The sequence below is a fragment of the Heloderma suspectum genome, chromosome 3, assembly GCF_057233095.1.
Source record: "Heloderma suspectum isolate Gila_16-S chromosome 3, 16-S_ref, whole genome shotgun sequence".
In the NCBI taxonomy this organism is placed as follows: domain Eukaryota; kingdom Metazoa; phylum Chordata; class Lepidosauria; order Squamata; family Helodermatidae; genus Heloderma; species Heloderma suspectum.
This window is the reverse complement of record NC_139460.1, coordinates 265,396,023-265,419,167: the sequence shown is the minus strand read 5'-3', so window position 1 is coordinate 265,419,167 and position 23,145 is coordinate 265,396,023. Positions and strand designations below refer to the sequence as shown.

The 23,145-nt window shown below is 44.8% G+C and overlaps 1 protein-coding gene across 7 annotated transcripts in view; it reads left to right on the top strand.

Moving 5' to 3' along the window:
- INPP5D (inositol polyphosphate-5-phosphatase D) overlaps positions 1-23,145 on the top strand; it is a 95,063-nt gene that overhangs the window by 7,562 nt on the left and 64,356 nt on the right. For all 7 annotated transcript variants that reach the window (XM_084846749.1, XM_084846748.1, XM_084846752.1 and 4 more), the window contains exon 2: positions 6,822-6,885. In XM_084846749.1, the coding sequence (XP_084702875.1) occupies positions 6,822-6,885 (64 nt within the window). The remainder of the gene's footprint in view (positions 1-6,821; positions 6,886-23,145) is intronic.

Genomic DNA, 23,145 nt, shown 5'->3' with positions numbered 1-23,145 from the left:
TTTGCTTATAAAGTGGGGTGGGGGAGGGGGTGGAGGGTCTGATGTATCTGTCCTGTTTGCTTATAAAGTGGGGTGGGGGAGGGGGTGGAGGGTCTGATCAAAAGGGCCCTGCGGGTGACGGGAATGGTACCCTCCTCTCCCCCACCATCCATCCTTGCAGTCCATTGCCCAAACTCATTTTTCCTCTAGCCTGGCTCTGATACTGGAAGTCAATCCGGCAGGGATAAAAATGCTTAGGATGATGGACCACAGGAAGGCAAAGGTGGGAGATTTCAGCTCCTCTCACTCTCAAACCCACTTTGGTGTGTGATCAGACCCTCCCTTCTCCCACACCTTATAGGGACATTATTGAACAAATGAGATTGTCGCTTACGCATCTTGTCTGCACCTCAGTGGAAGTCATAGTGAACATACAATAGACTTATTTTATTACCAGCCTAGGTGAGAACATGTGAATACTTGCATTTTTCACAAGCTGAACTCACCACCTGAAGATGTTCTTACTGAAAGCTTATTTTCCACAAATGTTTAGGTGCAGCCTTTGAGACACCTAAAAGTTTTATACAAGCTTATTTAAGGCCAGGGTGCTTCCAAACAAAGCTTTTATTGTGCTATAACCCTGCCTCATTGAGGGAGCAATCCTATGGCTGCTAGACAGTGGCTAGATGGCCATAGGATATCTGGTTTTCCAGGAACTGACCTCGGAGCCCGTGCTCCAAGGTCGGTTCCCGGAGAACTGACCTCCCTTTACTTCCGTGTTGGCTCCAAGGCAGCACGGAACAGTTTCATGCTCCGCGCTCGCAAGAGGAGGGCAAAGCGGCCGAAAAGGGGCGTTCCTGGGGGGCGTTCCAGAGCAGGGAGGGCAGAAATGCCTGTATGACACATCCACTGTGTCATACAGCAGCCTCCTCTCCCTCTCTGCCCTCCCATGGCTAGACAGCTGCAATCCCCTCCATGCTTCTCCTGCTCTGCATTGGATAGGCGGTTGTCTCTGAGTTCGGAGGCGGCTGCCTATCTGAATAGGATTTCGCCCTTACCAAATGTTATGGGGAGTCTAAACATTGTTATCTTCCATTTGTAACCCTCCTGGGTTTTCCCACGGTTTCTTCCATCTTTCCCAGTATGGGAGAGGCTGGAGGAGTGTTACATCAGACTGAGAATGCACTTTTCAAAAAGGTAAACCACTTTCTTATGATATCAAAAAGCACAATTTCAAATTGTGAGAATTGGGAGAGAACCCATTGTTGGAACTTGAGTCAGCCAAAGCTAACCCATACTTAGCAGGGCCAGGTATCTAGACACAGCTCATGCAGTGAAACCCATTATGGAGAAATCACCACATAAGAGAAATGAATCAGAGTTCTTCTTGGACCAGGATGTTTTCTGCAGTGACTGAAGGCTGCTTTGAACTTATGAGTCCAGAGACAGATGCAGAAATTTGTCCACAGGTGACCCCTCTTGAGACTAGCATCATACATGAAGGTTACTTGGGTCCTTGCTATTTCAACCACTTCTTGAGGTAGACAGTTCTTGAGAAGTGTTAAACCTTCCCTTGCCATGATCTGTGGTCCCAGTGGAAATCTCTCCCCCACAGATAGGAGCAAAAGAAAAACAAAAGAAAAAACAACTCCTGACAAGACTGCAAACTGTACTATTCACTAATGTATAGTTAGGCCCTCAAGAGAAATAGGCAACAGGCTCTTGTGCCCTTTCCAGCAGTGTAAACAGCAGCAGACTCTTCCGTACCTTCCTCCTCATTCTCTTTAGCTGCTTATTCCTATGCTTATTCCTATGTTATGACCAAGATACAGACACATGGGAGTGATCAGGCAAAGTGGCTGAAGGGAAAACATCTGCTGCTATTCTCATGGGTTTATGTTTAAGAAACCCTTTGCATGTGTCTCAAAGTAACATCTACTAGTTCACTTTGAGGGGTTCCTTGCTTCAGGAATCCACATGAACTGCTCCCATTCAGATACAGTTTTTGATTATCAAGGCCAGCCTCTCTTTCTCCACAGTAATCGTTGTGTTCACCTTTGCATATCAGCAAGAGGAAGTAGCATAAAAATGTCTGCATAGAGAGAAAGATCGGTCGAATACATATAGAAGAAGTAGAAGCCAGGTTCTTCACGGGGACACATTAGGCAGCCAATGAAGGGTATTTCAACTAGAATTGCTGCAGTCGCAGAAAACCTTTGAATTGCATTTGTATCTCTGATGGAAAAGAAATACATGTGCAGTTTTCAAGTAACTGCTTTTCCCCTGGTGTGACTCAGTTTCTGTCTTAAGTCAAATTGTAACCTGATATATTTTTGCTGAAACATGGCTATGATCTGTAGTTTCATACTGAATTATTTTTAATTTTAAAAAAAACATGAATATGTTAAATGGAAAAGTGGACTTAAGTATTTTAGGGCACAGTCCTATGCAGGTTTAGTCGGAAAAGAGTCGTACAACTCCCAGCATTTCCCAGCCAGCATGGCCTGCTGGGGAATACTAGGAGTTGTAGGCCTTTGTGTGTGTGTTTGTGTGTGTGTGTGTGTGAAACATGCATAGGATTGCACCATTAGTTGGATTTTGTATAGAGTGCCCTGCTTTCTGCTAATCCCACTTTTCTCAAAGCTGGAAACTTGCTGCTGTTGTTTTTTGGCCAGGAGGCATAGCTCTACAGTCATAATGCACAAGCTCTGACAGTCATGTGACAGGCCTAGAGTCTGGACCAGGATACTTCCAGCTAAACTGGAACAAGGTTTTGTGAAAGCCTAGGCTATATCAGGGGGCTTGCTACCAAAATATCATTACAATGCCAAATACTTTTTTTAAAAAATGCTAATGATAAAAATCTCTACAAAAGTAAATTAATATCATTCAGTGAGATTTTAACAATATATATTAATTATAATTTGCATCCCAATTACATAAACAGAAAGCAGCTTACAGTTGCCATAAAACTAAATACAATAAAAACAACCAAAATATGCAAAAACATTACATATATTTATGTAAAACTAATACAAGTATATGCCTTGCAGAGCTTCTTAGCCTTTTAGAAGCGTATGGCTAATTTATTTATTTATTTATTTCATTTCTATACTGCCCAATAGCCGAAGCTCTCTGGGCGGTTCACAAAAACTAAAACCAAACAACACACAATAAAACAATTTAAAATATATAGAACATTAAAACCACAATATAACAATACAACCACAATAAAACCTAGCAGCAGTACAGGAGTTTAAAATACAGATTTAAAACAGCAAAGATAAAAATTTAAAAAGCTAAAATGCCTGGGAAAATAAAAAGGTCTTCACCTGGCGCCGAAAGGAGTACAATGTAGGCGCCAGGCGAACCTCACTAGGGAGCTCATTCCAGAGCCGGGGTGCCACAACAGAAAAAGCCCTCCTCCTAGTAGCCACCCGCCTCACTTCCTTTGGCAGGGGCTCACGGAGAAGGGCCGCTGATGATGATCTTAAGGTCCGGGCAGGCACATATGGGAGGAGGCGATCCTTCAGGTAACCTGGCCCCAAGCCGTTAAGGGCTTTGAATGTTAACACCAGCACTTTGAATCGGGCCCGGAAATGGACTGGCAGCCAGTGCAGCTGGAAAAGTACTGGCGTAATATGAGCTCGCAGGCCAGTCCCTGTTAACAATCTTGCTGCCCTATTTTGGACCAGCTGAAGTTTCCGGACCATTTTCAAAGGCAGCCCCACGTATAACGCATTGCAGTAATCCAGACGAGAAGTTATCAGAGCATGGATAACTGTAGCTAGGCTATCTCTGTCCAGATAAGGGCGTAGTTGGTATACCAGCCTAAGCTGATAAAAAGTGCTCCGTGCCACTGAGTTCACCTGTGCCTCAAGTGACAGTTCTGGATCCAAGAGCACCCCCAAACTATGAACCTGATCCTTTAGGGGGAGTGCAACCCCCTCCAGAACAGGTTGAATATCACCTAGCCGCGCAGACGAACCACCCACTAACAGTACCTCCGTCTTGTCTGGATTGAGTTTCAGTTTATTGGCCCTCATCCAGTCCATTACCGTGCCCAGGCACTGGTTCAGAACAGCCACTGCCTCACCTGGTTTTGATGAGAAAGAGAGGTAGAGCTGGGTATCATCCGCATATTGATGGCACCTCAGCCCACACCTCCGGATAACCTCCCCCAGCGGTTTCATGTAGATGTTAAACAGCATGGGGGATAGAATAGAGCCCTGTGGAACCCCATGGCACAATTGCCATGGCACAGAGCAATAATCCCCCAGCACCACCTTCTGGAATTGGCCATCCAAGTAGGAGCGGAACCACTGTAGTGCAGTGCCTCCAACTCCCAACCCAGACAACCTATCCAGAAGGATACCATGGTCGATGGTATCGAAAGCCGCTGAGAGGTCCAGGAGAATCAACAGGGTCGCACTCCCCCTGTCCCTCTCCCGGCAGAGGTCATCCCACAGGGCGACCAAGGCAGTTTCCGTTCCAAAACCAGGCCTGAAGCCCGATTGAAATGGATCTAGATAATCCGTTTCATTTAATTTAATTCCACATTGTACTTCTTGCAAGGAACAGTGTGATTCAGTATGTAACTCAGATCCATAACTATTTCACTTTCTTTTAAAGAAGATATTTATTATGGAAAGTGCACAGCCATCAGATATTAGGAAGTGAAACCATTACTTTCTGACATTAAGTATAGGCCTAACGTTACGTGGACTATACAGTCAATGAGGTTTTGATGACCTAAACCTAAAATCCAGGCTGCAAATCAGGAAAAAGTATCACCTTTTTATCACCTTTACGTTTATCCATTGTGCGGAGTTTGGTTCAGCAGCTGAAGCAACAGCATAAAGTCAAGCTGACAATACAACAGTCACTCATTGGGGGGGGGGGAAGAGAGAGAAGTGCCAAGATCAAGCCAGCCAAAGGAAACCATACCATCTGTCCTGGAAGCCCTGCTCCAGCGTTCTAAGGAATTCCAGTTCACTGTGCCAAATTCCTTCAGATAATTGTGTGCATGGTACACAGTGATGTGGAGAAATGGTAGTGTGAACCAGGCTGTCTATATGGGGAGACAGCAACCATCTTTATGATAAAGGCTGCTGGGGAAAAGATGCAGTTGCCATCATAGACGTGGCTGCCGGCTCTCTTCAGGTTCAACCCATTTCACTGCAGTGTTTCTTCATGCAGTCGTGTATCTGAGCAGTACACAATCATGCAGATGAGTGTTGTTGTTGTAGTATTTTGATCGTTGTTCCTAAAGCATCCTTCCCCCACCTGGTGCTGTTGGACTATAGCCCAATGTGTCGCCCAACACATCTGGGTGCACCAGGTGGGGGAAGGCTGCTAAGAGCACAATCCTATGCAAGTTTAGACAGAGAAAAAGTACTACAACTCCCAGCATGGCTTTTTTCTGTCTAAATGTGCACAGGATTGCATTCTAAGAGCTCCTTCACAAGGAGCTTTTATCCTGAGATTGAGATTGCTCCTTCACGGAAGTTTGTGGGCTCTTTACATGATGCCATGACCCTGCTGTGATCCTCCAGGGTGTCTCCTGCACTAAAGGCCCTTTGTTCCATTTTTAAATAGATTGCAGATAATGAGCTATCAAATTACCCTGTTGTGTTCCACTTCAGTTTCCGCCATGAAAAGAGTTAAAGCAGCAAGAAGAGGAGCGAGATCAATGAAAGATAATGGAACACTAAGCTATGGAGAGATGGAGGGGGGAAGGGGAGGGGGGAAAGGAGGCACATGTAAAGGGAGTCAGTTGTGATCCTGCATTTAAAATGGAAGCAGAAAGCCCTGTACATGCAGGATTTTAGGCTGGTGTAGAGATGCCCTAAGAGTGTGGACAACTGTGGTTGCTCGGTCATGAAGGAAAGCACTATGCGTTTGTTCAGACGGACTTTTCTTTGTTATTACTTTATATATTACAGGACGTAACCAAAACGGATTCTGAGGCTGGGCCTTGATGACTTCTGACACAAATTGTGTCTGTTGGCATTTAATGAAAATATCAGGAAAATGTTTGCCTTCAACCTAAGGGCTTAACTAGATGTCAGAAGAACCAGGAAATACGGAGCCATCACTACTCTGCATTTCTCTTCCTCCCTGGATGGGGAAACATCCAGTAGAATGACGTTAGCATTATGTAACTATAAAGATTACCAGAAAAAGAGAGCAACTGGCCAGCAGTGGTTCTGTGCAGCTTGTAATGTTTAATTAGGCCCCTAGAACCAATATTCCTGGTATATTGGTATCTGTGATGTGACATTGTATTGGTTCTCTCCAAAGATCAAAACTAAGAAATGGCCTTTTGAAATCACAAAAGTATAAAATTTCAAAACATAATAAAACTGGGGGGCTTTTTTCCATCTTCCTAATGATAACATTTTTGACATGACATTTTCAGGCTTATTTCTACAACCACACAAGTCAGAAATGAATAAAATAAAATAAATCAAGCCTAAATTTTAGGGAAATGTAAATAAAGTTTTCATTTTGCCTGAAGTGCCTAAGTTCATTATTTTGAGTATCATGAGGAGAAGGCTAGACCTTTAAGAACAATAAGATGTTTGTAGAGAACAAAACCATGCAGTAGAGAGCTGGTGGCAATAAAGAACTGAAAACTGAAAGCACGGTGCCCAAGAGCTGACTCAGGCACTTCCTGGTATGGCAAGCCAAGATTGCCAATACACTACACGTCATATGAAACTACCAACACAAGAACAGAGACTGTTGTCGACATCCAAAAACTCTCCAGATTGACCTTTTCTTCTTGTACGCTAGAAATGTCTAGCTGTTCTAACACTCTCTCCTCTGATGTGTTCCAGGTATCGGAACTGTGTATATACCTACAGGATTCTACCTAATAAAGAAAACAAGCTGGTTATCCAGGTAAGCCCCCAGTTGAATGCTGCATGTGGAATTCTGGTTTTACATTCTGTTGTATTTTATGAGATCACTGTGAGAAACAGAATTCTTGAGTTCAACAGGATATGTGTCAATTTACATGCTGCTTATATAGGCTGGCCCTGACACCACAGAGGCACATGCATCTGTTTTGCCTGCCTCATACCAACCTAGCTCAACCCTGCTCCCTCCTGGCTTCTCTCAGTTGGCTGGTTGGTAGTATCTTTAATGACCTGTGTTGAACACAACAGGCAGTTTTTAAAAGCTGCAGTGTCTTAACTGCCATTCAAACCGTCCCATAAGGCAGCTGATTACAAGAGTTGCCCCAGCTTCAGAGAACACTCCCTGTTCCAGGGCTAAGAGTGTCAGGACAAGTTCCAGAAAGCCCCCAACTTCTGGGACTTAGTCCTGCCCCCACCCCATTGCCCTACCTAGCAGGTTATATTGAATGTAAGTGGAACTAGGGGATGAATCACCCCAGGGAAGGAAAAAAGCATGCCCGTCCCTGGCCAGGTGGGACAGAATCTAACCTCTTGAGGGATGTCAGAAAAAGGGATGCATGGATTTTGTCTGTGTTTCACCGATTGTCAGATGTCTTTTGTTCTGTCATCCACTCATTGATGAAATCGGATTTTTCGTTGTACTTGTGTTAATTTGCATTAGCGCTAATGCACACCTGCAGAAATGCATTAACCCACATTAGTTAATGCACATTCGTGCTAGTGCACATTAACTAATGTGGATTAATGCATTTGACAAGTGCGCATTGGTACTAATGTGCACTTGTAGTAACACTAATTAGTGCTTATCCTCCCCCAAAGTGAAAAACTGGTTCATAAGTCCATGGAATCCATGTGACTCAGAAAAAGCTGGCTTGCTGCAAAATCCGCAGTTTGGATTCAGAGAAATCTGAACACATTTGAATGCTGCAGATTTCTGGGACATTCCTAGTCAAAAATGAATATTGCACAGTGTCACAATTTAATATTATAAATTTCCACCCTTTGTATATGCTTGGTCTGGTACAAATCACACAACCTGTCAGACATAATAACTACATATCTCTGCACCAGTTAATTTCATATTGTTTGTTCTAGTAAATACCACTTATTGCTTCATCTGTCTACCCCTAATATTAACTCCTCTCTGGACCTTTTATACACTGATGGGGTCTGAGCTGGTGGAGACTGACCAGGGCCCAATCTACATGAAAACAGTTTCAGAAGTGTTTTCTGGATATATCCATATTTTCATGAAACTGCTGTGGTCTGTCAGCAGCACATGAAGCAAGAAAAGCAGAGTTTACACTACCTAAAAACCCGCTTTCATGGGTCAAATAGCACTTGAAGCTGTCATACTTGGGGTGGGGTGGAAGAAGTCTAGCCAGTAGAACTGAATATCGTCAGCTACTTAGGTGCTGCTCAGTGAATGAGAGAGGCTTGCTCCCTGCCCCTTTCAATGCTCCCCTGCTCAGGGAGGTTTAATGGAAGAGATGAATTATGTCTCATTGTTTACCCCACACCTCTCTCCTCGCATCCACTACTTTGAAGCAGCAATATTGAAGCCCTGCTCCCTGCACGAGTTACTGCCCCGGTACAATTCAATTGTGACTTTCTTACTAATGCGACATTGCACAATTGCGCAATTACAGGGCTGTGAAGTAGCAATGTTGTAGAGCAAAGTAAAAATAAACAGGAAAGGCCAGCAGCCAAATACCGCTACTGCCTAATAGTGCTAAGTTGGAAGAGAAGCCTGTGTCCAAAGCAGCTACTGCCAGTGGGCGGGGGGGAAGGAATGGGGGGAGGTGCCATGGTTCCACCCCTTGACAGGGTAACAGACAAACCCTAGGCACACCCAGTATGCAGGATTTAATTTGTGGGAACAGGGCACAGTGCAGTGGAACTGCACGGGAGTCGCGTTCAAGGAAAAAAGACACACTAAAAGAACTTTGTGAAAATGTGCCTTTTTGAGAGGGAAGCTGAGCAGTTGCTGGGAGTGGTGATGTCTCGCAAACAGCCCTGATGCACTCTTGCTTCGCACTAAACGACCTGTGTAGATTTGGTCCAGGAAAGAGATCTTGAGTAGTGGTAGATAGCTTAATATAAACAATGACAGAGTGTGCAGCAGCTGTGAGAAAGGCAAATGCCATGTTGTGGATCATTAGGAAAAGACGAAAATAAATTGGCCAACATGGTAATGCGTGCTATGGTCCATGAGGTCACGAAGAGTCAGACACGACTTAAAGACTGAACAACAACATGATATCCCATCAGTCTGGCCACCACATCTCAAAAAAAATATTGTTGATCTGGAAAAGGTACCCAAAAGGGCAATCAAAATGATCAGAGGACTGGAGCAACTCCCCTACAAGGAAAGTTTGCATGTCTGGTGCTTTTTAGTTTTGAAGAAGGGCAAGTAAGGAAGGATATTATAGAGATGTATAAATGTATGCATGGTGAAAAAGATATGTTTCTCTCCCTCTCTCAAAATATTAGAACTGGAGGTCATCCAGTGAAGCTGAATGATGGGAGATTCAGGAAGATCAAAGGAAATCCTTCACACAGCACAAAGTTAAATGATGGAATTTGCTACCACAAGATGTAACAAATCCCATGTAGCAGCTTAGATCGCTTATAAAGGGGATTAGACAAATTCATAGAGAATAAGGCTATTAATGGCTATGAGTCATTCTGGCTACCTCTATGATCAGAGACAGTACAGGGGTCAACAGCAGGAGGAGAGCAGCAGGAGAGGACAATTGCATTCATGCCCTACTTGTGGTTGAGAGCCTCATGTGGCACAGAGTGGTAGGCGGCAGTATTGCAACCGAAACTCTCCCCACGACCTGAGTTCAATCCCAGCGGAAGCTGGTTTTCAGGTAGCCGGCTCAGGTCGACTCAGCCCTCCGTCCTTCCAAGGTCAGTAAAATGAGTACCCAGCTTGCTGGGGAAAAGGTAGTTAGGACTGGGGAAGGCAATGGCAAACCACCCCGCTATAGTCTGCCAGGAAAATGCCAAGGAAAAACGGCGTCCCTCTAGGGGTCAGTAATGACTCGGTGCTTGCACAAGAGGAACCTTTCCTACTTGTGGATTTCCCAGAGTCATTTGGTTGGCCACTGTAGGAAATGGGATATTTGACTAGATAGCTTCAGCAGGGCTCCTCTTATGTTCTTGTTAACATTTTCATTTCCATAAACCACCTGGAAATAATTTATAAATGGTAGTATATAATATCTGAAATACATCTCCCTCCCTGGGATGGGCCATAGCTCAGTGCAACAGAGCACATGCTTCGCATGTAGGAGATCCCAGGTTCGATCCCCGCCTTCTCCAGATTGGGCAAGGAAAGAATCCTGGAGAGCCGCTGCCAGTCAGTGTCGACAATACTGGGCTAGATGGACCAATGGTCTGACCCAGTATAAGGCAGCTTCCTGTGTTCTTTTTAGATATCCTTTATTGATATTATGCTCTCTGACAATTCCCACCCCCTTCAAAGGTTCAGTGTGATTTTTAAGAAGGACAAAATGCAAAAGGACAAAAGAGGTAAATATGAAGTCTCTCCTACCCATTAGCTTAGCTGTGATGATGTCACTGAGGTCTGAGGTTAGAACTGCCTTTAGTTTATGTGCATGTTCTAGGCACGCCTACTTGAAACACATGGGGAGTATTGAAAGGTGGGGAAGGAACTGAAAGTGTTACAAAATCACATCGTGGGTAGTTCGGTGTCAGTGGGAGCACGTGCCTTCCTAGTGAGGATGCAGTGTGATTGTGGGGGTGGAGAGAAACCATTAGGAATGAGAACCCCTCAAGCAACTGTCATTGGGGAGTGCTGACACCACATCCCTAGTCCTGATACACAGGCAACTGGGTGGAGTGGGAAGAGAAAGTGTGGGCCAAAGGGGCGGGGGGGGGCACTGTCCCAGCCAGTCAGCAAAGACAGGGACAGCAAAAGCCCTCCAGGTATTTTGTGTGTTTTTAAGGGCTGGTAAGTTCTGCCCATGAGTTGATCATTGTGGCCTTCCAGTCCTTTTAAACTACCTGAATCTGCCCAGCCCCTCAGCTAACTTTAGAGAGAAACCCCCTTTTAAGAATGCCTGGCAGTACATTTGCCAAACAATGCTATCAATTCATGTAATCCCACTTCAGCTGTCAAAAGGCGTGGGGCCAGGCCCCGGAAGCATTAACAAGAGCCCACTGATTGAACGTAAGAGCCCTGTTTGATCACAAAGGTTCATCTTTTCAGCATTCTTTTTCAGCAATTCCACAGTGGCCAACCAGTTGCCTGTGGGAAACCTACAAGTAGGACATAAGCGCAATAGCACCCTCCCACTCGTGTTCCCCAGCAGCTGGTGTACATAGACATGCTGCTGCTAATACTGGAGGTAGCATATAGCCATCATGACTAGTAGCCGTTGATTGGTGGCTGTTTGGAGACAATAGGAGTGATATGCTGGAAAACAAAATGCTGAAGATTGCCATGGAGGTGCAGTGTTACAGGCATAGCCTTACTGTCAGTAGCTCTACATATCTTTAATTCCTTTACAGTGGATTCCCTAACTGTAGCTAGCCAATTACCATGGAGGTATTAGGTAGGCTACATACACTAAATCCAGGAAAGTCATTGGCAGCCTCATCTTACCCTCCACTGCACAGCATCCTGGTGCTAGGTGCCCAGGTACCTTGTCCTTTTGCTCTGGTGCTGTGAGCAGGTCTCCCTCCCTGCCCTAGGACAACGGAAGCCCTTGGCCACACTAGACTTCTGCTTTCCAGATGGCTTTGTTTCCTTCCCCTGTATATAGTCTGGCTTTGTTGCTTAGTAATCTTTCTGGGGATAGAGAAGAAGGATTATGCTACATCTTAAAGGCAGTCCCATCCCCTAGTGCCATGGTGTGGCAGAGAATCAGGGGAAATTTGAAGTTTTTATACTACAGGTATGACGAACTTGCAAGACTCGGGTCCACTTGTGTGAGATGGGAGACTACTTTAGTTATTGTGCATCCCTCCGCTTGCATCATTGGACCTAAAGCAGGGATCTGACTGGGCTGCTCATACACTTGAATCGTTGCTCTTTATGCCCGACACTATTCACAAGCACTTCATTTGTCCAGTGCTGTTTCTCCAAGTATGTCCTCAGCATTCTTGACAAACAGGGCATCTGATTTTGCCCTTGTTCAGCACTTACTGACCTCAGGATTGTCTCTAGCCTTGCACAAAATGACGTTTGCTTTGAGCATCTGGTCACTTTTTTTCCTGCTCCGTCTCTGAGGCCAGGACTGTGTGTAACAGGAAAGTGATGACACACACTATGTAGTTTGAACACAGCCCAGTAACCATGACTCATTGTTCACCAGATGAATCTCAAGCCATAGAGTGCTGCTTATGCTTTCTCACCGCACTGGAACCTTGCTGAACGTAGATGAAAGTTGTAAAATAAGATGGTTGGTTTTCCTGCTGATTCCCCACTAAAATCAGAGGAAGAGCTCTACTACATGTTAAGAAGGCCAGGGTATTTCACTAAGCATTTGGCAGGGGCACATCTCATCTGTTTAGCTGGATGCAAGGGCTTCTGTAATGAACTGGACCTCCGTTATACGTGTGTGTGTGTATGTGTATGCAATTAATTCTCCAAATTAATACCAGACTAATTCTCAAGCTTAGGCAAAGTAATAGCATTTATGTAAATCTAGAATAAATTAAAATATAAGACATATACAATATAACCTACAAAACACCCATATATTTTATTCTTGTCAAAGCAAAAAATGGTCCAGCAGCAAATGCACTACTCCTTTCCTAGCCTTTAACAAACTATGCAGTTATAGTACATTTCTATGATTTGAGTGGCAGCTTGAAATTTAGCCTGTATTTCCTGCAACAGGCCTATTACTGACGTCAAGGACAGATTTGAACTCTGCAAAGGATGCACAGTGTCAGGTCCCTTGTGGGTTCCTCTCGGAAATGGTGTAGGGACTGTGCTATGAATTGTGCCATTCCTACATGAAACTTTCTACCCCAATTTGCTTACTGTTAAGGACTAGCCAGCAGAATGTATTCTTGCAATCCAATAGTAACCTTAAGAATTTATCATCCTATAGTTCTGACATTCTGTGACTTATCCTGCATCCTGCTCACTGTTGTTTGTCATCAGATAATGCAACCCTACTGCACATGCTAGCAGTATCTGAGCTGGCTCACACAACGTCTTTTTTGTTTATACAAGCAGACTTTATTTATTTATTTATTTATTTATTTCTATACTACCCAATAGCTGTAGCTCTCTGGGTGGTTCCCAACAATCCACAAGATAAAATACATGACTCTCTCCAGGCACATCTTCATGGTGACAAACATAATATGTGAACCAGACAATGAAGAATATTGTCTGTTTCAAATCCAGTTCACAGTATTTTCCCACATGAGCACATTCCTGGGGACATCTCAGGACTTGTCATATGGACCAAAATGCACTGGGTTGGATCCACTTGCACAATGAGAATTCCCCATCCTCTTCTCTCCCCTGGTCTCCCCTCCCCCTGCATACCTGAAATTTGTTCCAGAGGATCCCCCATGTTGGCTGGGGAATGCTGGGAGTTTTAGGGTTTTTTTCTGTCGAAATATGCATAAGATTGCTCCCTTAAATGCTATTGGAGATCCTTTTAATTGCCTCTTGTGCTCTCATTATTTGAGCTTTTAATTCCTGATTCTGTTATTTTGTCTGCTGTTCTTATTTACTATTTCTTGTTATTGTATTTTAGCATTTTGTAAGCCATATTGAGGCCATCTAGCAAAAGACAGTACACAACTGCTAAACAAAACAGAAGACACCCCCCCCCCCAATCCTTGTTCATGTAGAATGAGGATGTTGTTCAGTATAATAATTTTGGAATAACCTCTACATCTTGATTAGCTCAAAGTGAGAGTTTGGCTTTTGGAAAATAGTACTGTCTTTCAGGAGATTCAATTGATTACACCTGTCATCTGAATTACAGCTATTTTACTATGTGGAAATCTTTTCATGCCTGTTGCTCTTTTGTCATTAAGGAGTTAAGTAACAGCATGCACTGCTATTGCGGCTTTTCAAATGACAGACTTGTGCCTAGAAACGCAAAGGGTGGTACTAGTTGCCTTGTTGGAAAGAGAAAGTACCATGTGTTATTTAAACAGAGTATGCTTTTTAATTAATTACTTCTTCCCAAAGTGCAGTATTTTAGGCAGTGTTATCATGGCATGTTTTGTAAGTGCAGCGTGCTTTTGCTGTACTAACTATGTTAGTACATGATTATTTTTTAACTGCACAATAGCTCTCTTCGGGCATTCTTACTGTGTTGAAAAAAAGTGTGAGGAGAGGAGCACCCCAGCCCTGCTCCCCACTCTGTTGTTGCTCTCGTTGCCCTGTGCATGTGGAGGGTGACTGTCTGAAGCAAAGAGCCTCCACTGTCCCCGGGGGCTTTCCGCGCGATTAAGAACTTTGATTTTCCAGGGTTCTTAATCACATGGAGAACCTCCATGGACGCAGGAGGCTTTCCTGTTGAAACTATTGCCCTCCATTCATACAAAGCGGCAGATGCCCCTAGACTTCCCAAACTTGGTGTCCTCAACTCCCATCAGCTCCAGCCAGTATGGCCAATGTTCAGGAATCCTGGGGGCCATCTGCACGGCACCGCTTTCAACGTTCACTCCATTGTAACTGTGCAGCATTGCAGCTGCGAATTAGCTTCTGCTGCAGTACCCATGCGATTTCCTGCAGACTTCTCCAATGGGACAATTCTGCTGTGCCCTGACATGTAGCCACTGAAGCGAAGTAAACTGCAGCAGTTGCACTGCCCTCTTTTTTTTATCCATTATATTGAAATGCGCAGCTGCGCAGGCACGTGAGGGTGGGGGTGTGACACTTTGGGTTTTAGAGGCTGTTTTGTATTTTAGGGGTTCTTTTGTGTCTGTCCGTTCCTCCTTAGGTAAAATGTGGGTGGTCTGCTCCTTCGTTCCCATGCCAACTCTCTGGCCTCCTTAACATGTAGAAGGTTCCCCAGCCCGAGACTCTCACAATGGTTCGTGCACACCAAGGCAAGTGCCCATGAGAGGTATGTGCCTACCCATCATTCCAAAATGGTGGCTGGAGCAAAGTTGGTCCTGGACCTTGTGCTCCCCCAAGACCCCCCTGGCCACTGACTCCAAAGGAGCCATTGCAAAGATATGAAGCTGCGAAGGTGTGCGAAAGTGTGGTTGAAGAAATGAGCATGCTTCCCCATGCCTCATGCACAGCCACAAAAGAAAGAGGAGGAGTGAAGGGGCGTCACAGAGTGACACAAGCACTAGGCACGCCTACCACACGCCCACCACAAAAAGTGAAGTCGTTTCAGGGAAGAGACAGGCAGCTCGCAACTGTGGGAAACCCACAGCAAACCAAAAACATTGCAGCAAAACTTGTCTTTGGAAATCTGCATTTTCCGGGTGAAAGCCACAGTTAGGCTGCGAAGTGGCGACTGTGTCATATGTCCTGAAGGACCTCGAATCGCAGTGGCTCCGAAGTAAACAGTTCGTGTAGATGGGGCCCTGGTAGTTGCAGTCCAAAACATCTGGAGAGTACCAAGTTGGGGGAGGCTGCTGTACACACTTACCTGCGAGTAAGTCCATCTAACCTTAGTGAGGCTTACTTCAGAGTAGTCATGTATAGGATTGCAGTGTTAGTGCACATAGAATAAAGTGTTCTAAACAGCTTATTTTCAAATAAAGCCAGTGTGGTGTAGTGGCTAGAGGGTTGGACTGGGAGTTGGGAGATCTGGGTTCTAGTCCCCACTCAGCCATGGAAGCCCACTGGGTTTCCACTGACCCACTATGAACTAGGCATAGACTCTCAGCCCAATCTACCTTGCAAGATCGTTGTTGTGAAGATAAAATGGAGAGGAGGAGGATTATGTATGCCACCTTGGGTTCCTTAAGAAGAAAATAAGGTGGGATATAACTGTAATTAAGTAATTAATTAATTTTAAAAAGCATTTTAGGTCTTTACCATAGTCACGCAAGCACCCATTTTCCTGGTACCCCAAGGCAACGAGAAGATTTTCATAGACAACTGGATGTTATTTAGAAGCTTGGCATACAATGCTTTCATTTTAAAAGCAAAGGTTTTTTCCTTTGTTGTTGCCAACAAATAAAAATAAATACAGTGTGTACCCTAAACAATGGCAGCAGGTAGCTATCAGGGGGTGATGCCCTTGGATATCCCTAATGCCAAGCAAGCATTCCCAGGCAAGGAAGAATAGAAACAGCAATAAAAAGTCACAGTGGCAATAGTCATTAATAGAGAAATTTTTAAAAGACATATTAGTAAAGATCAAACACTCAGCTAGATATGGTATTTTATATGATGCTGTGGTCATAGGGAATTTGAAAACAATAGAAAATTATGATGTGGAATTTATTTTAGTAGATAACTATGAAAATGACTACTGAGAATAACTGACAAAATATAAGAGTACCAACACTGATTGAATGAGACTCGCCAATCCTTCTAAGTGTGTAGAACAAATGCACTTAGGTAGGGGGTGGCATTTGCAGTGGTGGGCTCCACCACAGACATACGTGTTCATTTCAGCATCAGAAATGAGTCTACTACATATGCTTATATGCACATTGGCTATGCGCATTGGACCTTTCCACGCTTGCACATGGGTGGGCCCCAGGGCCAGTGTCAAGGGTAGGCATGGTTGGGCACATGCTGAGGACCCACACTCCAGCCTTGATGAAAGCCTTCTGGAGTTGCCTCTTCCCTTCACCATTGCAGCCTGCTTGTTCACCTGCCTCTCCCCCTGGCCCAGACAATGGAGGCAGTGAGAAGGAGGAGCAGTTGATGCCTACTTGCTCACCAACTACTTGCTCACTGGCTCGCTGCCTGGCGAGCAAGCAAACACAAGCAATGATGAAGAAAAGGATGAGGAACAATAGCAGCTTGATACATGACTCATGCGGGATGTATTGCCCAAGGGCTCTCAAAAACCTGGAACCACCACTGGTGGGCCCATTTTAGAAGCCCGTTATGGACATTACTTGGAATATGTGGGCGGAAATGTCTAGCTACACTTACAAATTGGCACCTGCAGATTTTGTGCAACTCTGTCTCCTCTTTTGGTGATATATTTCCTCTTTTTGGCAATGCATGACTGGTCACCCGAGAGCATACATCTTAAAGAAACAAAGAAATATTTCATGACAAAAAAAGACACAATTGAAGAAAATTATGAACATAGTTGTTATTTATAGAAAAATGTTATCAGGGCTGGCTCAAGATACTTTGCTGCCTCAAAAGGCGTCTCTACACCAGCCTAAAATCCTGCATTTAAAACAGGGCTTTCTGCTTCCATTTTAAATGCAGGATCACAACGACTCCCTTTTTCATGTGCTTCCTTTTCCCCTGGCCTTTCCCCCTCCTTCTCCCCATAGCTGAGTCTTCCACTATCTTTCATTGATCTTCTTCCACTTCTTGCTGCTTTTACTCTTTTCACGGAGGAAACTCAAATGGACCATAACAGGGTAATTTGATAGCTTATTATCTGTGACCTATTTAAAAATTGAATAAAGGGCATTTAGTGCAGGAGATGCCCTGGAGGGACACGGCGACATGTAAAGAGCCTGCAAACTTCCATGAAGGAGCAATCTCAATCGCAGGATAAAAGTGAAGAAAGCCATATGAAGGACAAGATAACAGTTGAAGTGGGACAGCATCCTCCACCACACCTGCAGGCAGCAGGCTAGCTTACGGGATGCAAAGCAGACTGTGTAGTCCTTCTCCAGCACCTCGCTCCCAGCATCTGCCACTTGAGGTGACTGCCTCACTCTACCTAATGGTAGGGCAAACCCTGAGTGGTATTGATGAGGCCTTAAAGGTAAGGGCCAAACTAAACATGACATTCAGGCTGCAATCCTATAGACATTCACCTGGAAGTAAGTCCCATTGAAGTTAGTGGAACTTAGTTCTGAGCAGACAGGTATAGGATTACACTGAAAACATGTTTTTACATTTAACATGCACATTTAAAAACAACAACATGCAAGTAGCCACAGGGCACAAGCAAGATGTAGACAGCAACTGGCAAGAAGGGGGAGTTTAACTCTTCCCTCCTCCTGTTATCCCATTGAAAATCACCCCACCTCTGTTGCTGCTCTTTGTATTAGGAGGAATACAAATGTTTAGTTTGGCGCTACTTCTCACAAACAACAAAGCAGGTCAAACTGTTTCTGGGCTGTGCCACATCAGGCTGTAAAATGGGGTGGGGGTGTTCACTTGATGGAATGCTCTTTCGTACAAGAATCCTCTCTACATTCAAAACTAGATATCAGGAAAAAGGTTTCTAACCTAATCTTCTCTCTGGAAAGTTAGTTTTCTGTGTGCTTTGTACAATCAGTCATGTGAATTCCCACCTTCTGCCTATACACAGCCCAGAAACAGGTTTACCTCATCTACTGTTTGTGCGAAACAGGCCAGAGTTGGCTTCATTTGTATAATATGAACACCAGATTTCCACACATTGGGCTTTCAGGAACACTGAACAGCTAAACGTGAACACAAGTAATGAACACAGTTTGCTGTCAGGCACTCCAACATACATCGCACTCCCCCTGCCATCCTCATTCTACTTTCGTTTCCACTGCAAAGTTGTATTAAAAATAGTCTAAATTTATGGTTGGGCTGTATTTTGGGAAGCAGCTCTTTCTCCCAGCTGCAAGTCCCATCTGAGGTCACATTACTGTGATATGCTTTTAGAATTGCTCTGCATAATGTTGGATTTAAAACTTGGGTTTGTTTGTTTTTTAAGTTTTTGATGGGCCTTCAAAATACCATGCTTCATTTCTTAGATGTTTGTTATAAATGCTTGGACAGAATGGAAATGTATAGTACATTCTGGAGAACGTTTAAGGAATATTATAAAGGTAAAGGTGTCCCCAGCCAATCGTGTCCGACTCTAGGGTGCGGTGCTCATCCCCGTTTCTAAGCCGAAGAGCCAGCGCTGTCTGAAGACGCTTCCGTGGTCATGTGGCCGGCATGACTGGACACCGAGGTGCACGGAACGCTGTCACCTTTCCCGCCGAGGCGGTACCTATTTATCTACTTGCAATTTCTTGCTTTCGAACTGCTAGGTTGGCAGGAGCTGGGACTGAAGACGGGAGCTCACTCTGTCATGCGGCACTCGGGTCTCGAACTGCTGACCTGCCGACCTTCCAGTCTGCAGTTCAGCGTCTTAACCACAAGTAGCTTAAAGGAGCTGAGGGACCATCAAAGGCTGGTGCAGAGGAAGGTGTGCGTGGGATGGCACATCTGCCCCTGGGGGTGCCCCTGTGCAGCAGTGGGAAGCTCCGCTGTTATTGCTGTCCCACCAGTGGTGTTCCAGTGTGTGTGCATGTGTTCGCGCCAAAATGGGGCATGTTGGGGGAGGCTGTAGATCCACACGATTCTAAGCCCCCTCGTTCCCCCGATACACACCTAGAAACTATGCCAGAACAGGAGCTGGCATTGTTAATTTCCTCCCATTGTGGTCAGTGGGAATGGGGCAGCAGGGAACAGAACACCCCCCCCCAATGTTGGATGCAGTGAGCCAGCAGGGCTTTAGGTGCGGTGGTTGCTCTGCCATAGAATCTCCCCACAACCACCATAGGCTTTGCCCTGTAAGTGTATTATTTCAGGTCAGTTTTAAAAATTGCGGAGTTTACAACACTTGCCTTGGCTAATATGGCACCGTAGGATAGTCTTATCCAGCTCAAAATCTCAGGTCCTCAGTTATCCACTTTCAATTCTTCTTGATGGGAGGCCAGTCCAAGTAGTTGGTTTATACTGATGTATAATTGAATCAAACTGCTTCCCTGAAACAATGCCTGAGAAAACTTTGGACTATTCCAGAGTGGCTTAGGCCTAGGTCTCCCAAATATCAGATGAGGCCATCTCAACTGTACAACTTCAGACCAAATATGCAGGATTTTATTTTTTTACATGGAGGAGTATTATCTTCTGGTACCCTCACCTCACCTTGAGCCTCAGGTGTTGCAGCCCAAGCACAAATTTGATGTTTGTAGGAATTGGGCCTTGTAGTTTGAGGATAATTTTTGTGTCAAGTTTCATATATAACCAGTTAAGTGTATATTCTGAAGGCATTGTAAATATGTGTACGTTTCATTGCATGCTGTTTGGTTTTTTAGGTGTATTGGAGTGAATCCTTCTTGGGGTGGCATCTGTACTGTTGGGGCTCATCTAGCCCTCTTTTTAGTCCATTTGCCTTATGCATATCTTTCTGGTGTTCCTTGCACAGAGGAAAATGAAAAGACTTTCTATTGTAATATTTGTGCATTCCCCATAAGCCAGTACCCTATTCTGGCCTCTACCTTGTTCACTGGCAGGACCAGTTTTTAATGAGGCCCATGGAGCTCTGCAGACCCTACCTGCTTTCCCCTGCAGACCAGCTGATCAGCTGGACAGTGGGGGGACTCTGTTCCAACACTGCTGTTAGCAGTACTGGGACAGCAATCTCATTGGGGATTGCTTGAGGTAAGGAGGGACTTTCTCCTCTCCCAACCCTCAGTGATCCCCAGCACATTCGTGGTCCCAGTGTTGCTATAGCAGTGTCAGAACAGTGTGTGTCCCTGTGGAAAATAACTAAGGGAAGGCCATGTTGTCTCAGCTTTTTTTTGTGTGCCAGTGTAGTAGATTCCTCAAAAGCCTATAACTGTTGTCTTTGTTTTGTACAAAAGAAGAAACTGTTAGGACAGTAGAGATAAGTTATCTTGTCTCCACAGCAACTCACCCCAGACCTAAGAATCATCGTCCTTGCAAAAGTTGCAGGGCTCTGAGAAGAAGCCGGGGGCGATGGTCCAGTAAAAGTTTAATTGATAATGAGCAGACATGCGTGCTAGGCTTGGCTGATGTCACTTATTTAGCCACATTATGATTATAAATGTAACTGGTGAGTGTTGATCTGGGCTGCCTCTGGGTTGACAGAGCTGCCTTCGTTGTACATGAATAAACTCGAGTTGAATCTTACCCACGTGTCCAGAGCTTAATTGGAGGGCAGCTGGGCATGGATCTCCAAGTCCAGTTTGGACTTTTACCACATCCCCCACCCTCCTTGGTCCAGCTGATCCATGGCTCAGGTTCCCATGGCTCTGCAGGACACATGTGGTCCATTGGCCATGGGTCATGCACCCCTGCTAAACAGCCTGAGGGACAAGAAGAAATTCAAGGGGACCCCACAACACTTTTCTCCCTCTCTTATAATAGTAGAAGCCAGAGTCATCCCATGAAGCTGATTGGTGGGAGATTCAGGACAGATAAAAGGAAGGACTTCTTCACACAGCACATAGTTAAACTATGGAATTCGCTACCACAGGATGTAGTGATGGCCACCAATTTGGATGACTTTAAAAGGGGGTTCAACAAATTCCTGGAGAAGGCTAGCAACGCCTACTAGTCTTGATGACTATGTGCTACCTCCAGTATCAGAGGCAATATGCCTATGTGTACCAGTTGCTGGGGAACATGAGTGGGAGGGTGCTGTTGTACTCTTGTCCCGCTTCTGGGTTCCCGGTCGACAGCTGGTTGGCTATTGTGTGAACAGAATGGTGGACTAGATGGACCTTGGTCTGATCAAGCATGGCTCTTACGTTCTTATGCCATGGGGCTGAGCAGTAGTTACCCAGTACCGCCTTCTGGAATCAGTCCTTCAGGTAGTAACAAGACCACTGAAATACTGTGCCCCATTCCCAATCCAGAGCGCCTATCCAGACATGTACCATGGTCATAAGCTGCTGAAAGATCCAGGAGGATCCACTCCCACCGTCCTTATTTATTCATTCATTTAAATATGTTTAAGCCACCTTTTAAATTTAGGCTAAAGCCCCCATAAGGCCACTTCCATAAAAGCATAACAAGACATGGCATGGCTCATTCATCATGTGACTGAGGCAGCCTCTAGGCCAAAGCCAGGCCTTGAACCAGATTGAAAGGGATCCAGATAATGGGTCCTGTCAGTGGAGGCTGGTGGCTCTAATGTCAGTGGGGAAGGCAGAGGTTCATAAGGATTCAGATCAGGCAACGCACACACACACACTGGAAAGCTCCTCTGCTAACTTTGTTTATTCAGAGAAATTGCACACAACATAAGAGAAAAGGAAACTGGTACACAAACTCACATCCCTTCTGTTGCTGAGGAACCCCTGAGCCTGCACATACATAGTTCCTAAGCCAGCATGCCATGACGCAGGCCACAATCCTAGCCCACAGAAAGGTTCATGATGGAGGGAGTCCTTTGGGTTTATATTCCTTCCATCATGGACTGCAATGTGAATTGCCTGTTCATCACACAGGTGTGTTGGCCTTGCTGGTAACACACACCTGACACTGAGTAGCTCGTTTTTTCTAGCCCAAAGCACCTGGTCCTGGGTACAGCAAAGACTTAGGCATAGAGAAGACTTATTGTATGCATCAAATCCTAACCTCCTCATCACACAAGGGCCTTCTGGGTGGGCCCCACTACAACTGCTTCTGACTGAAACCCAGAGTGGATTCACCATCCCACTGATATCAGAGCCACCAGCCTCCACTGGGTCCAATGGCTCCAATTTTGGCATATAAGAAGACTTTGGTGGGCCAGCGGCATGTAGCAAGGGGGTTTAGATTGCGAGGAGCTGGAAGCTTAATAGAGCTTGTGCTAGCCAAGATGTGGAAGGTGGACATAATGGGAATGGATAGTTAGGGGGTTTTTTTAGATGGTAATTCTACTACAGGCTCCCTCCCAACCCCATCAAAACAAGTCAGATTTGGACCTTAAACTTATCATTCTACAGGTTTAGACCCTATTCAGCAGGTTCAGCAAGTGTACTGTACCCATGTATTTGGATGTAAACCATGATCACTCAGTAGCAGAAGAAAAAGAAGAGTTGGCCTTATCAAACTCTGGTGTTTGTCTGCTAAAGATAGAGATTCTCATGGACCTCCCCCTGAATCCCAGCCTGCTTTCTGTGGTTGTGCATTTCTCACTTCTGCTTGCATTGCTTGTTTCCATTTCTGTTCTTCATAAAAAGAAAAGAAAAAAGCAACGAGCCAGTATGCATGTCACTAAATTTTTCTCTCTGCCTGGATCTTGCTGCATATTTCTATAGAAGTTTTATATTAAATGTAATCCATATTTTCCCTCCAAGATTCATTGCAGTCCTGTTCTGAGACTTGATATGAATAGCACTTTTCATTATTTTCACTGGGTCT